This window comes from Artibeus jamaicensis, unplaced genomic scaffold (genome assembly GCF_021234435.1).
Source record: "Artibeus jamaicensis isolate MK-2021 breed Jamaican fruit bat unplaced genomic scaffold, CSHL_Jam_final scaffold_1031, whole genome shotgun sequence".
In the NCBI taxonomy this organism is placed as follows: Eukaryota; Metazoa; Chordata; class Mammalia; order Chiroptera; family Phyllostomidae; genus Artibeus; species Artibeus jamaicensis.
The window spans coordinates 2253049-2267047 of NW_026522026.1; the positions used below are offsets into that span (position 1 = coordinate 2253049).

Here is a 13999-nt window from a genome sequence, read left to right on the forward strand (position 1 = left end):
AGTTTTTCTTTTTCCTTCAGTAGAATGGGTTATCTTAAAAGAGTTTTTAAATTTACATATTAAAAAGTTGGGATGTTTCAGTAACAGAATGTTTAAGTACTAAAAGTAAAACAGCTTTCTTTCCCCTACTAGTTTGAAAATCCTTCTTTTAAAAAAATGTATATTGATGGCTGAGTGCTATCAAGTACAGATGACAAAGGTCTCTCTATAGACACTATTCTGAATGCAGTTCTCTGTCACTCTCTCCCCCTCTGTACTGCTCTTACTATGAAGGTTTAAGCTTGGGGAAGTGTTCCAACCATGGGAAGCAGTGAGTAGGAAGGCTGATACACAGCCCCGTATAGACATACAGCTAATCTGGAGCTGGATCTTGGGGTCTGCCCATTAGTTTACACATACGGAATTCCTAAACTGCAGCCCCCCCCAGCTCTCCACTACGCACTACAGCAGACAACTATGTAACCTGTCAAACTTCATGTTCTTTAAGTCTAAAATGGCACAAGAGTGTCCACAATTTATAGTTTGGTTGCAAGAATTAGATGACATAATGCACAAAATCAATCAGCACTGCCTGGCACACAGTACATGGGCAATGACTTGTCACTATGTTTGCAGTAATAAAAACTCTTCGTCTGAAGGATGACTTTACAATATCCCTTGACAAATGCAGAATTTACACAGACTAATACCCTGCCCAAAAGAAAAATTATCTCTTAAAGTAACCCAAGTGAAATGTGTGTAAAAAGGCTTTGAGTGGAGCACGGCTCTTTGCCAGATGACTTTCAGTCTCTGAATGCAGAACAAATATATTTTTATAAACAGGTCCAAAAAAGACCACGGACTTTGGAGCAACCTGTTACAAGTCACTTACACTCTCTGAGCCTCAGTCTCCTCACCCATAAAATGGGAATCATAACCACACTGTCAGATAATACTGAAGTTTTCGATGTTATTTGCAAAAGGCCTAACAGTATCCTGCACATCAGTACAGAATCATTTTAAAGTAGAAGGAATAAGGGAATTCATCAGAGGTTTTATTCAAAGCTGTAACATTTTTAAGAGAAAAATTTCCATCCTCTGTACTTCATTTTCCCTCTTTGTAGCATTCTTACACTTCTATCCTGTGCTCTAATCAGTTGAGCTTCTCCTAAGGCTACACAGGTTGATCTAATTTTATTTATCTCCATGTCTTCTCCCAATCCTACACTGAAGTCCTAGAACCTACCAGTCGCTTGTCCAAAGACAGTAATAAAATAATCCTTGGAAAGTCCAACTGCAGGAGACTTTTTATTCTAATTCAGCCTGAGGAACATGGAATTCTCCTTCAGAAAGAGGAAGACCACAGAAATGTTCCTAGACTACAAATCAATTATTTCAACATCAATGTGTGGTTGCCTTTAGAGCATCCCCTACTGGAGACCTGGCCTGCAACCCAGGCATGTCCCCTGACTGGGAACTGAACCAGTGACCCTTTGGTTCACAGGCCGGCACTTAATCCACTGAGCCACATCAGCCAGGGCTACAAATTAATTTTTTCAACCACAGGAGAAATTTCAGAAACAATATTTTACTTAGTTTACTTCATTTCCTACTTTCTGCTAAGATAAAAGTGACATCTGAGAACAAGTCTTACCTATTTGCACCATTTCTTCATTACCAGCCTGGAAAGGTGAGGGGAAAGAAAGAAAAAGAAACAGTTACTGAGTTTCATCTTATCACCCGGTGTGTCTTATTTCTACCATTAATGCTTTTCAGGAGGTAGCTAATCAGGAGATGATGGATACTGGGATTGGTGCCCTTTAAAGGCTGCACCTGGGTTTATAGAAGGTTCTTGCACCGTGAGCAAGAGTCAAATCAGTAACAATTCAGAGCAGGGAATTGTTTGCCCATTTTTATTCTAACTAAAACTCCAGATACTGGATCGGGATCAGAAAACAGTCTCTATATTACACGTGCGAAAAGAAGCCATAAAGGAGGGGGGGAGGGGAGTTGTCAAGTCAAGAACAGACAATTCTATATGTTCAGACCAGGCAGACCGGAGAAGCTACAGAAACTCACAGACGCTTTCTCTACCCAAAGCCCCGCCGGCCCTGTGCTGATTTGAATTACTACAAATGGCTGGGCTCCTGCAGCTCAGCCTTCTGAAGGACTCTTCTGAGAGCATCGGGCTTCACCTTGAGTCTCCGAAGGGTGGGGGCTGGGCCAAAAAGAAACAGAGCTGCACTCTGCTTTAAAGAGGAGGAGCTGTGCAGAGGGGGAGGGGAGAAAAGCGGCCGGCGCCTCCAGCCTGTGCCCAGGAAAATGCAGGGCAGGAAATGTCCCCAGCCCCCTCCCCAACTGTCAAACCCCAGCCCCGCCGCACTGCTCCCAGGACACGTGTCTACTGGATCGTTCCCCGTCCGACCCAAGGACTTCCTGAAACCCCCGCCTCTGGCTGCCCGAAAAAGCTGTGAGTCAGTGAGTAGAGAAAAGTCCCGCGAAGCCGACTCCGGCCGCTGCAACCAGAGCCCTGGGATCCTAGTCCCAGGTCCAGAACTTCATTCAGGCGCCCAGACTGCCCTCCGGAAAGGAGAAGCCCAGACGGGTCGGCGAGGATGCGAATGGGCTGCAGCTTGTCACCAGGAATTATTACGAATGCCGCAAAGTCGTGGGGCCCTAGGTGTGACAAGCCGGGGCTCCCGGAGAGCAAGTCAAAACCTCTCGTGCAGTTGAACCCCCCACCCCCAAAGCCCCGCGCGCTGCGCCCAGCCCTCAAAACTTCGTTCCTGAACGCACGAGATAACGGGGAAGGGTGGGAGGGGGAGGAGGAAAGAGAGGAGGGGAAAGAGGGGAGGAACTTTTTCGGGAAAAGGTTGGGTTTGAGTTTTTTATTATTATTTTCCACTTACTTGTCCATCAGCTGAAGTCCTAACCTGTACCAGAGCGGCTGCTATCAACCAAAGTGACAGGAGAACCATCACGAGTCGAGTTCACTTTTCAACTACTGGGCAAAGCAAGTGCCCAGAGCACACACCCCCAAAATAAGTTTCTTTTAAAAAAATTAAAAAGAAAAAATGCAGAATTAAAAAAAAAAGCGGATCTTCTGTGCTTTGCTTCAATGAAAATGAAATCTGAGCTCTGAGACTGGCCCCCTCTGCTCCGCGGGTCTCCCTACTTCACCTTCTCACCCCGTCCTCCCACACGGAGCGAGCAGGAGCGAGAAGGTGCTGCGAGCCCGGCACGGGCTGAGCCGGGAGAGGGGGAAGGGACTGGGGCTTCCACTATCTCTGCCCAGAGCGGCTTTTTCTAAGCTTTTCGAGCACCATGGGTCCCTAAGGTTAGCGCGGAGAATGCTTGGGTCCCCGGGAGTACAGCAGGGGGAAGTATTAGCGAGACAGGCGAGCGAGCGGGAGCTGGAGAAAGAGGCAGGGAGAGGGCGACTCCGCCGCGCACTCGGAGGTGGGGGCGGGAGGAGCCGAGGGGCGGAGGAGGAGGCAGGCGGAGGTGGTGGGAGGGGTGGGCCGCTCGCCGGCTCCGGTGGCTGGCGAGGCGGCCGTCTGCTCGCGGCGGGCGACCCGCACGGTGCTAATAAGGAGGCCGGAGCCCCCCGGGCGGCTCCTCCCGCGGAGGCGCCCACGTCACGCGGGGCCGGGGCGCACGCCCCCTGCCTGCGCCCGCGGCGGCCCTCGCAGGAGGACCGGCAGGAGTGGAGGGACCCCGGGGCCGCCGGCAAGGTCGGGGTTTGAGACCGCGCCGGGACTTGGGTGGTCCGTGCTCGGCCCACAGCCCCCGGATCCACTCCGTCCCGCGAGACGGGCGAGGGGAGGCGCAGGTCCGGGGCAGCAGCGAGTCGGGACTGGTGGGACAGGCTTGAGTTAATTATAGGAAGAGGAAGGGTCCTGGGCTTTATAACGTTCACTTCGTCCAGCCTGCCCTGTCACCCGAGAGCACCCCTGGCACTTCCAGACCTTTAGGGCTTGGTTATCTCCCCTCCTGACACTAGTCGCCTGCCCCATTTGATGGGAGTGGTCCCTGCCCCCTTTAAGTTCTTGTTTATGCATCATTCGTTTATATTCATTCCAAAAGATACTGTGTCTCTTCCTTGACTCCCCGGCTGCTTCTGTTTATCACTAGAGTACACAGGCCTCAGCGTCTCTTCCTCTCCCCAAGATTAAGTTATCAGATGATTTCTGCCCACTGTGGCCCAGCGCTTCCAGGCAGTAGATCACACCAACCTGGGCTGAAGAGACCTGGGGAGATGAGTTTGCTGGAATCCAAACCCAGGTCCACTCCCTTGGGGTGGACTCCTGAGGGTGCTTTCCAGGGAGCAGAGGGCTGGAAAAGGACCGTACATATCTCGGACCTCCACTGACCAGCTGCTAACAAACACTCCCTCCCCAAAACAAACCATGAAAGAGGAATGATTAGGCACAAATTATACTATTAGCTTTGTGACTTCAACTGCAGAGAGTCTTTCAGGAGCCTACCTGAAATAAAATATGTAGAAGCTAATGTTTGTTTTGCTAAGGGATATACTTCCATTAAATCATAGTTCCTTTTTTTTTTTAACTGTGAGTTTGGAGGGTTTCCTGAACTTTGATTTGTTATTTAAGAGTGGCATCTTGACTTCCCAAAGCAAGATTTTGTGCTCACTGATGTGTTTTCTGTTTTGTCAAAATCATATATACTGGACAATTACACATACAAATGAGAAACCAGATAACTGAATGGCCTCGCCTAGTTACAAGGGGTATTATGTTAATTAGTTATTAGTTGTAATTACAATTAGACCCCAGCACTCAAGTATCTCTAAGTTACTTTTTTCCTTAATTAAAGCCTTCAGCACTTTTGCAACCTGTCATTGACTTACTATCCAAGAATGATTTGCTGATTTTGTGCTTAGTTTGCTTATTCATTAAATAAATAATATCCATGTTCTGTAAATAAACGTTATATCAATTTACACTGAGAAGTCAAAGAATGTTAGAATACAAATCAGAACACCTGGATTCTAGGCCCAGCTAACAGCTCTCTGACCTTGACAAGTTACTAAAACTCTATTTTGGTTTTTCCCTATGACATACTTCAGCTCTAAAATTCTCCAATTCTAAGTAATAACAAATACTATATTTAGCTATGGCATTACAGTAGCCCTTTCTGTGTTAATTTTACAAAGTTCAGACATTTGTTATCACTGTATTTTCTGACATAATAATGTTCTTTCACAAAACCAGTGGCTTTAGACATTTTTGGCCATGACCATAGAAAGAAACGTAGTTTACATTGTGACCCAGTAAAATGTTCATGATTCAATACTTATACATGCAACAACCCTGGTATTTTCTACCCTATTTGTTTCCTGTTTTGGGCTTATTTTCCCAAATACCGGTCAGGATCCACTTCATTAATTTTATAACCTAATGAGTCATTAGCCTCACTCCGACAAACATTGACTCGAGAGTATATAATAAGGTTTATATTTCTTGGATTCTAGGTGAGTTGAGTTCTGATTAATGAGGATCTCCCGATATAGTCTAAGACAAAGTTTCTCAAAGTATGCCCTGAAATGCTAAGTGCTTTTTTTAAAAAAAATTACTGACAACTAAAGTTTGTGAACTACTTAAACAAAATGAAATGAATTTCTTTTTTCAGAACTTCATAAAAACTTTAATATCCTAAGTGCATTGTGATTCTTCCAGAGGGAGACAGAGTGCTCTTTGGTCCTCACAACGATGGGACCAGAGATTCCTTCTGTCTCATGCTTTAGTCTATGAGGAACATTCCTGGGGCAACACTATTACAAAGACCATTAAATTACAATGAAGTTTGAGTCAGGTAAGATTCACATGCAGATTCACCCTCAGTTTTCTTAACTCTAAAATCAATATAATAATATTGCTTTCATAAAATGTTCATGATGATTAACATAATCTTGCATATAAATAACACAGTCAAGGCTGAAGTTAAATTTTTTTAGATGAAAATGTATGCCATAGGTGCAGATGGCTCACTGATAATGAAATAAGGAACGTTCTAAGAGAGGTAGGAAAATATAAACAGCCAAAATAAATGTTTAGTTTACCAGAGATAATGTGAGTAATCAAAAGCAAAGAAGTCATAGAGTTCTTTCCACAAACGGCCCCTACCTGCCTGCCTGTGTCAGACCTGCCCTGCTGCCCCCTGCACATGAACTTGCCTCAGCCACTGTGCTGTTTCCCACACTCAGGTCCACACACTTGCTCATCTTGATTTTTCAGTCTGTAGCACCCTTGTTCCTTTCCACAAGGCAAAGAATATTACAGAAAATGCTAATAGATGCTCCACAAAAATGCTAAACCAATGCTTGTAGTATGTTTTCTTCCAAACTATGTTTTAAATAGTGTCAACACAAGAAATGTCCAACCTATAGATAATTTTTATGAGTTTACATGAGTCAAACTGGTGACAGTTACCAGAAAGCAAATCCTCAATGGATGGAGAAAATGTTCCAGAGAAAGGCAGGTTTGTTTTTTTTTTTTTTTGCAGCTTATTTTATACATTAGAATAAAAGGAGGAGATGAAGGGAGGGTTACATGAAATCCACTGGTGGTAGATTAAGGGCATGGTAGAAAGCAAAATGGGGCAATCTCTGGGATTGGACAAAAAAGCAAAATAGAGGAACACACACTTCTTTTACATTGGTGGGGACAGGAGAGTTAATTAACATTTACTGCGCATAGAGATGGTACTAAGGAACAGATAACCATGGGGGGTTCTGTGGTCTTGTCATTTGGTTGTGGGGATTTTGCCCTGAGAAGTTCAGAAAAGGAGATTATTCTGATATTTCAAAGGTATGTTATCTAAGATAAAAAAAAAAAAAACAACATAGGCTCACTTAAAGTAAAGGTTAACCTTTCCCAAGGAATCTGCAGCCCAGGACGTGACTACCACCATGACTCACTTTGTTAGGAATTTTTACATCCAAACTATCCTTTGTAGTTTCTTTCTGTCTCTGAGTTTTTAAGGCCCACCATGCAGGCCTTCCCTGAGCTAGTCAGGTTTAGTATGGGGCCCCTTTTTTGTCTACAGTAGAACAATAATGTCAAAAGTAATCATATGCATGTAGTCTTACTAATTCTGAAATCATCCCCTTTCAACTAAAGTTTCAGGAAATCGGCTGATGCAGGGGTCCCCAACCACTAGGCCATGGACCAACCGAACACTGGCCCAGGCCTGTTAGGAGCAGGGGCGGCACAACAGGATGGGAGCTTGAATGTAATGCACTTGAATCATCCTGAAACCATCCCCACGAAACTGGTCCCTGGAGTCAAAATGTGTGGGGACCACGGAGTTGATGTATGGACATTTTAACCTGTGCATCCTCGTACTAGCAGCAATTAACTAACCAGAGAGCTGTGTGTGTATGTGTGTGTGTGTGTGTATGCTCTGTTTAAGAGTGGACTGTTCAATGTTGTGTAGTTTGTCATAATTTGACATTTTAATACCCAATGTTTATTGTGTATTAAGCATATAATTAAAAATTTTGTCATGTCTTGCAGCGAACAATTCATTTGTCAGTTTGTTGTTTCTGCTGTTTACCTTTCCCACAGTTTTTTAAGACTTTTTTTATAGCAGTTTAAGGTTCACATCAGAATTGAGGAATTGAGGGGGAAATACACAGATTTACCACATACCCCTGCCCCCAGGTATGCATTGCTTTCCCTATTATAAGGATTACCCCCAAAAGTAAGAAAAGTGTGGTACATTTATTAGAATTTAACCTACAGTGACACATCATCATCAAAATCCATAATCTGCATTATGGCTTACTTGTTTTTGTACATTCTATGAGTTTGGACAACTGCATAATGACATGTATCAATCATTATGGAAACATGCAGAATGTTTTCACCACCCCCCAAATCCTCTATGCTCTACCTATTCATCCCTCCCACCCACCAGCTCCAGACCACCACTAATCTTTTTCAACTGTTTTCATAGTTTTACCTTTTCTGGAATGTCATACAGTTGGAATCACACAGTATGTAGCCTTTTCAGGTTGCCTTCTTTTACTTAGTAATATGCATTTAACTTACTTCCATTTTCTCCAAGGCTTGACCGCTCATTTATTTTTAGCGCTAAATAACAATTCCATTGCCTGGATGGATGTACCACCGTTTGCTTACCTACTAAAGAACATGTTCATTACTTCCAAACTTTGGCGATGATGAATAAAACTGCTAGAAACATCCAGGTTCAGTTTTTTGTGTAGAGATAAGTTTTAAACTCTGTTGGGTAAACACCAAAGAGCACAATTGCTGGATCGTGTGGTAAGAGCATGTACAGTTTTGTAGAAACTCCCAAACTGTCATCCAAAGTGGTTGAACCATATTCTCACTTTCACCAGGAAAGAAAGAGAGCTTGCGTTGCTCCACATTCTAGCCAACATTTAGTGTATAAGTGTTCCAGATTTTGGCCATTCTAATAGGTCTCTACTGGTATCTTGCTGTCGTTTAATTTGCATTTTAATTTGCATAATTTATATGTTTATTTGCCATATGTGTAACTTTTTACAAGTGCAGTGTGTGATACAGGATTTTGGCCCATTTTTAATTGGGTTGTTTATTTTCTTCTTGTTGAGTTTGCAAATACTTTTTGCAAATATTTTCTCCCAGTCTGTGGCTTATCTTCTCATTCTTTTGACCTTGTCTTTACCAGAGGGTTTTTAATTTTTTAATTAAATTTATTAAGGTGAACTTGGTAAATAAAATTAGATAGGTTTCAAGTGTATAATTCTATAATATATCATCTGTATATTGCATTGTGTTTACAACTCAAAGTCAAATCTCTTTCCATCATCTCGTTTACACTTTACTATCCACCTCAGTCCAATGAATGAGAGAACATATTCACCAATACACCAATAGGGGTTCATATCCAGAATTTATAAAGAACTTATAAAACAACACCAGACCAAACAAATAAATAATCCAGTTAAAAAACAGGCAGAGGACCTGAACAGACAATTCTCCGAGGACATACAGATGACCAATGGACATATGAAAAAAATGCTCAGCATCACTAATCATCAGGGAGATGCAAATTAAAACCACAATGAGATACTATCTCACACCTGTCAGAATGGCTATTATCAATAAATCAACAAACAGCAAGTGTTAATTAACAAGGGTGTGAAGAAAAGGGAACTTTCATGCACTATTGGAGGGAATGCAGATTGGTGCAGCCACTGCTGAAAGCAACATGGAGTTACCTCAAGAAATTAAAAATGGAACTGCCTATGACCCAACAATCCCACCGTTGGGAATATATCCAAAGAAAGCCAAAACACAAATTCAAAAGGATGTATGCACCCCTGTGTTCAAAGCAGCATTATTTACAATAGCCAAGAGTTGGAAGCAGCCTAAGTGCCTATCAGTAGATGAGTGGATGAAACAGCTATGGTGGACTTACACAATGGAATTCTACTTGTCCATAAAAAAAAAAAAAGAAAGAAAAAGAAAATCTTATGCTTTGTGAAAGCATGGATGGACCTGACAGCATATGCCAAGTGAAATAAGACAGTCATATGATTTCTTATGGAAATCATATGGAATCACATAAGGAATCTTATAAACAAAAAAAACTACCTAAATAGAAACAGATTCATAAATAGACAGCCAACTGACAGCTGTCAGAGGGGAGGATGGTTGCAGGGTTGGGTGTAAAATGTGATGGAATTAATCTAGCACCCATTTATGATAAAAACACTCAGCAAAGGGGGAATTGAGAGAACATACCTCAAATTAGTAAAGGCCATATATGACAAACACACAGCCAACATCATTCTCAATGGGCAAAAACTAAGGTGTTTCCCTTAATATCAGGAACAAGACACAAATGGTTGCTATCACAACAAAGTGGCTCTTACTCAACAAAGTACTGGAAATTCTAGCCACAGCAATTAGGCAAGAAAAAGAAATAAAAGGCATCTAAACTGGAAAGGAGGGAGTAGGACTGTCATTATTCGCAGATAACATGATAGTTTACATAGAAAACCCTGTAGTCTCCATCAAAAAACTACTCAACCTAGTAAGTGAATTCAGTAAAGTAGTGGGATACAAAATCAATATTCAGAAATTGATGGCATTCTTGTACAAAACAGTGAATTAGCAGAAATAGAAACTAAGAAAAAATCCTATTTGCTATAACAAGAAAAATAAAGTACCTAAGAATAAACTTAACCAAGGACGTAAAAGAGCTATACTCAGAAAACTATAAAACACTGAAGAAAGAAACTGAGGAAGATACAAATAAAATGGAAGCATATACTATGTTCATGGATTGGAAGAATTAACATCATTAAAATGTGCACACTACTGAAAGCAATCTATGGATTCAACACAATTCCTATTAAAATACTAATGGCATACTTCACAGACCTAAAACAAATATTCCAAAACTTTATATGGAACCAAAAAAAGACCCTGAATAGCCTCAGTGATCCTGAAAAAGAAGAACAAAGTTGGAGGGAATCACAATACCTGATATTAAACTATACTACAAGACCACTGTAATCTAGACAGTCTGTCCCTGGCATAAGAAGAGACAAATAGATCAATGGAACAGAATGGAGAGCCCAGAAATGAACTCATGTCTCTGTGGCCAGTTAATAGTCCACAAAGGAGGCATGAGCATACAATAAAGTGAAAACAGTCTCTTCAATAAATGGTGTTGGAAGAACTGGACTGGTACATGCAAAAAAAAAAAAAAAAAGAAACCAGGCCACCAATTTACACCACACACCCGAATAAACTCAAATGGATAAAGGGCTTAAATATAAGTCATGATACCATATGTCCTAGCAGAAATCATAAGCAGTAAAATTTCAGACATCCCATCTAGCAATATTTTTGCTGATATATGTCCAAGGGCAATGGATATGAAGGAAAAAATAAACAAATGGGACTACATCAAATTAAAAAGCTTCTGCACTGCTAAAGAAACCATCATCAAAATGAAAAGGGAACTGACTGTACGGGAGAACATATTTGTCAACAATACACCAGACAAGGAGTTAATCTTCAACATATGTAAAGAACTCATTTGACTCAACACCAGGAAGACAAACAACTCAATTAAAAATTGGGCAAAGGACCTGAACAGACACTTCTCAAACCACCAGAGATATCACCTCACACCTATAAGACTGGCTGTCATTAATAAATCAACAAACAAATGCTGTAAAAAATGTAGAGGAAAAAAAATGTAGAGGAAAGGGAACCCAAGCGCACTGTTGGTGGTAATGCAGATTGGTGCAGCCACTGTGAAAAACAGTATGAAATTTCCTCAAAAAATTAAAAATGGAACTGCTTTATGACCCAGAGATTCCACTACTGGGTATATACCCTAAGAATCCCGGAACACCAATTCAAAACAATTTATGCACCCCTATGTTCATAGCAGCACTACTTTAACTAAGTGTTGGAAACAGCCCAAGTGCCCATCAGTAAATGAGTGGATTAAAAAACCGTGGCAGATTTACACAATCGTTTACTATGCAACAGAAAGAAAAAAGGAAGTCCTATCTTTTGCAACAGCATGGATGGGACTGGAGACTATTATGCTAAATGAAATAAGCCAGTCAGCGAAAGACAAATACCATATGACCTCACTTATAACTGGAATCTAGTGAACAAAATGAACTAAGGAGAAAAATAGAACCTGAGACATGGAAAGATGGAACAGACTGATAATTGTAAGAGAGGAGGTAAGGGGGGAATGGTAGAAGGAAAGGTAAGGGGCTACTCAAAGAACATGTATAAATGACTCATGGACAAGGACAAAGAGAGGGGATTGCCTATGAGCTACAGGGTTGGGCTGAGTGGAGGGCCACCAAAGGGAAAAAATGGGACAACTGTAATAAAATGAAAAATAAAATGATAAAAAATGGTGAAGGGATTAAGAAAAAACCCTCATAGACACAGACAACAGCATGGGGATTACCAGAGGGAAAAAGGGGTGTGGGGGGGGGAGGACAAGTACACAGGCAGGGTAAATGGTGACAGAAGGAGACTTTACCTGGGGCGGTGAATATGTAATGTGGATGATGTATTACAGGACTGTACACCTGAAACCTATACAGTTTTATTAAGCAAGGTTAACCCAATAATTTTAATAAATAAGAATAAAACGTCACTGAGATTTTGATGGGGATTACACTAAATCTAATATATTGCCTTGAGTCATGTGGTCATTTAACTATATTGATTCTTCCAATCCATAAACACGGAATATCTTTCCATTTCTCTGTGTTGAGAAGTTCTTAATTTTAATAAAGTACATCAAATGACCTCCTGTCGATACTTATTAGATGGATTATAATTTTTAATTTTTTCACCATGATCAAACAAATCTGAGAAATTTTCTCCTCAACCTTATTCAAAGTGTAAGTACAGAACTTTATTGCATCATAATCAACTAGCTGTATCTACCTCCTCCTCTAACTGTAAATTGCTTGAGGGCATTGACCTCTGCTTTATTCACTTTCAATTACAGTATCTAGCACAACTCCCATCCCAGGGAAGTTGCAGCAATACCTTAACTACTACACTCTGAGCATGTCTGGGGAAAATGATGTCCTTTTTTCCTTACCTGGTGATGAGCTTTATTCCAGGTCCTGGGATTCTTGAGTCCTAGAAGTAACACGGAGAAACATTAGAGTGAGAACATGGGACTCACCACTATAACACACTGAAAGCTGGGCCTTTAGGCTAGCTTCTCCACCTCTCCACCCTATCTGTAGCCCCAAGGAACTCAGGTACAAGACGTGCAAAATGAGGAAATGGAGCTGCACCTACAGAATTACTTTGTTTCTCATGGAGGACAAGAGTCTTCCTCTCATACAGTACCTGTTTTATATAATAATGACTTTTCATTGTGGATTAGAGAATCAAGCATGCTGTGTATACTTTACCCTTATTATTACTTTTCAATCAAGGCATAAGGTTGGTTAGGAGTTAGGTAGCTAGACTTTTGTACTCATAGAATAGGCCTGACATATAGGAGGCACTCAAGGAATATTGGGTGAATGAATGAGGGAGTGAATATTTACATTCTCTACTTAATGGAATGAAATGAATAGGTCTTCTTTTCTCTCTACTATCAGTAAATAAGATAATTCCAACTTGAACCTTTTTCACAAGAGTTTTTGCAAGGCTCACTGAAAAAAACCAAAACAGAAAAATTCATGAATAAAAGGATCCAGAAATTAGAAAATGGAACACCCTGGCAGGTCACCTGTTTGTGCCTTGGCTAGCCATTGAGGCAGTGCTGTCCCCGCAGTCTTTTCCTGCAGAGACAAACCGGTATCCCACAAGGATAAAGCTGGATGTCTGGGATTTTTTAGTTTAATCATTTGCTTTTAGAAGAATAATTCCACCATGGGACAAGACTTGAAAAATAATCCTTATGTTCCTTAATTTTCCTCCTTTTTCTTGATTTGGGATTATTCATGGCACCCTTACCTTTGGTTAGTACCATAAATATCCTTCTTTCTTTCCTGATAAAGTTTATCTTAACAATTAACATATTTACCTGTTCTTCTCCAACTAACATAAACAGATATTGCTGTCTACTTTCCCCTGTTTTGATAATCTTTCTCTTTTTTTTCAAGTCTTTGAAATATTTTTTGTTTTGGAAACTCGTTAGCGGAATTAGAAGATCAGAGTCTTCCTCAGGTTTAAACAGAAATAGGGCAGCAATTAAAATGTGAAAGTCTTCTAATTGTTACTTGATATGGCATGACCTAATAGTTATGGCTAATTTATTAAGTATTTAGAATTATCACCAGAGTACTTTGCATTATGCTATGATTTTCCTCTTGCTAGGTCCACAGAACACTAATGTAGTGGAACATGGGATATAACAGATGACTATTAAAGACTACTGAGTGTAGTGAATGTGTTCTCTGGTGAGGCACAAGTCCAAAATCAAAGATGTGGCATAGTGCATTTTACATAGCTAACCATTCAATAAATAGATG

At 41.0% G+C, this 13999-nt stretch overlaps 1 protein-coding gene across 1 annotated transcript in view; it reads right to left on the reverse strand.

Annotated features, from left to right (window-relative positions):
* ADAMTS3 (ADAM metallopeptidase with thrombospondin type 1 motif 3) overlaps positions 1-2960 on the reverse strand; it is a 233692-nt gene extending 230732 nt beyond the window's left edge. The window contains exons 1-2 of the mRNA XM_037150241.2: positions 2889-2960; positions 1634-1661 (exon numbers count right to left, since the gene is read on the reverse strand). Coding sequence (XP_037006136.2) covers positions 1634-1661; positions 2889-2957 — 97 coding nt within the window. The 5' untranslated portion in view covers positions 2958-2960. The remainder of the gene's footprint in view (positions 1-1633; positions 1662-2888) is intronic.
* Positions 2961-13999: the final 11039 nt, after the last annotated feature.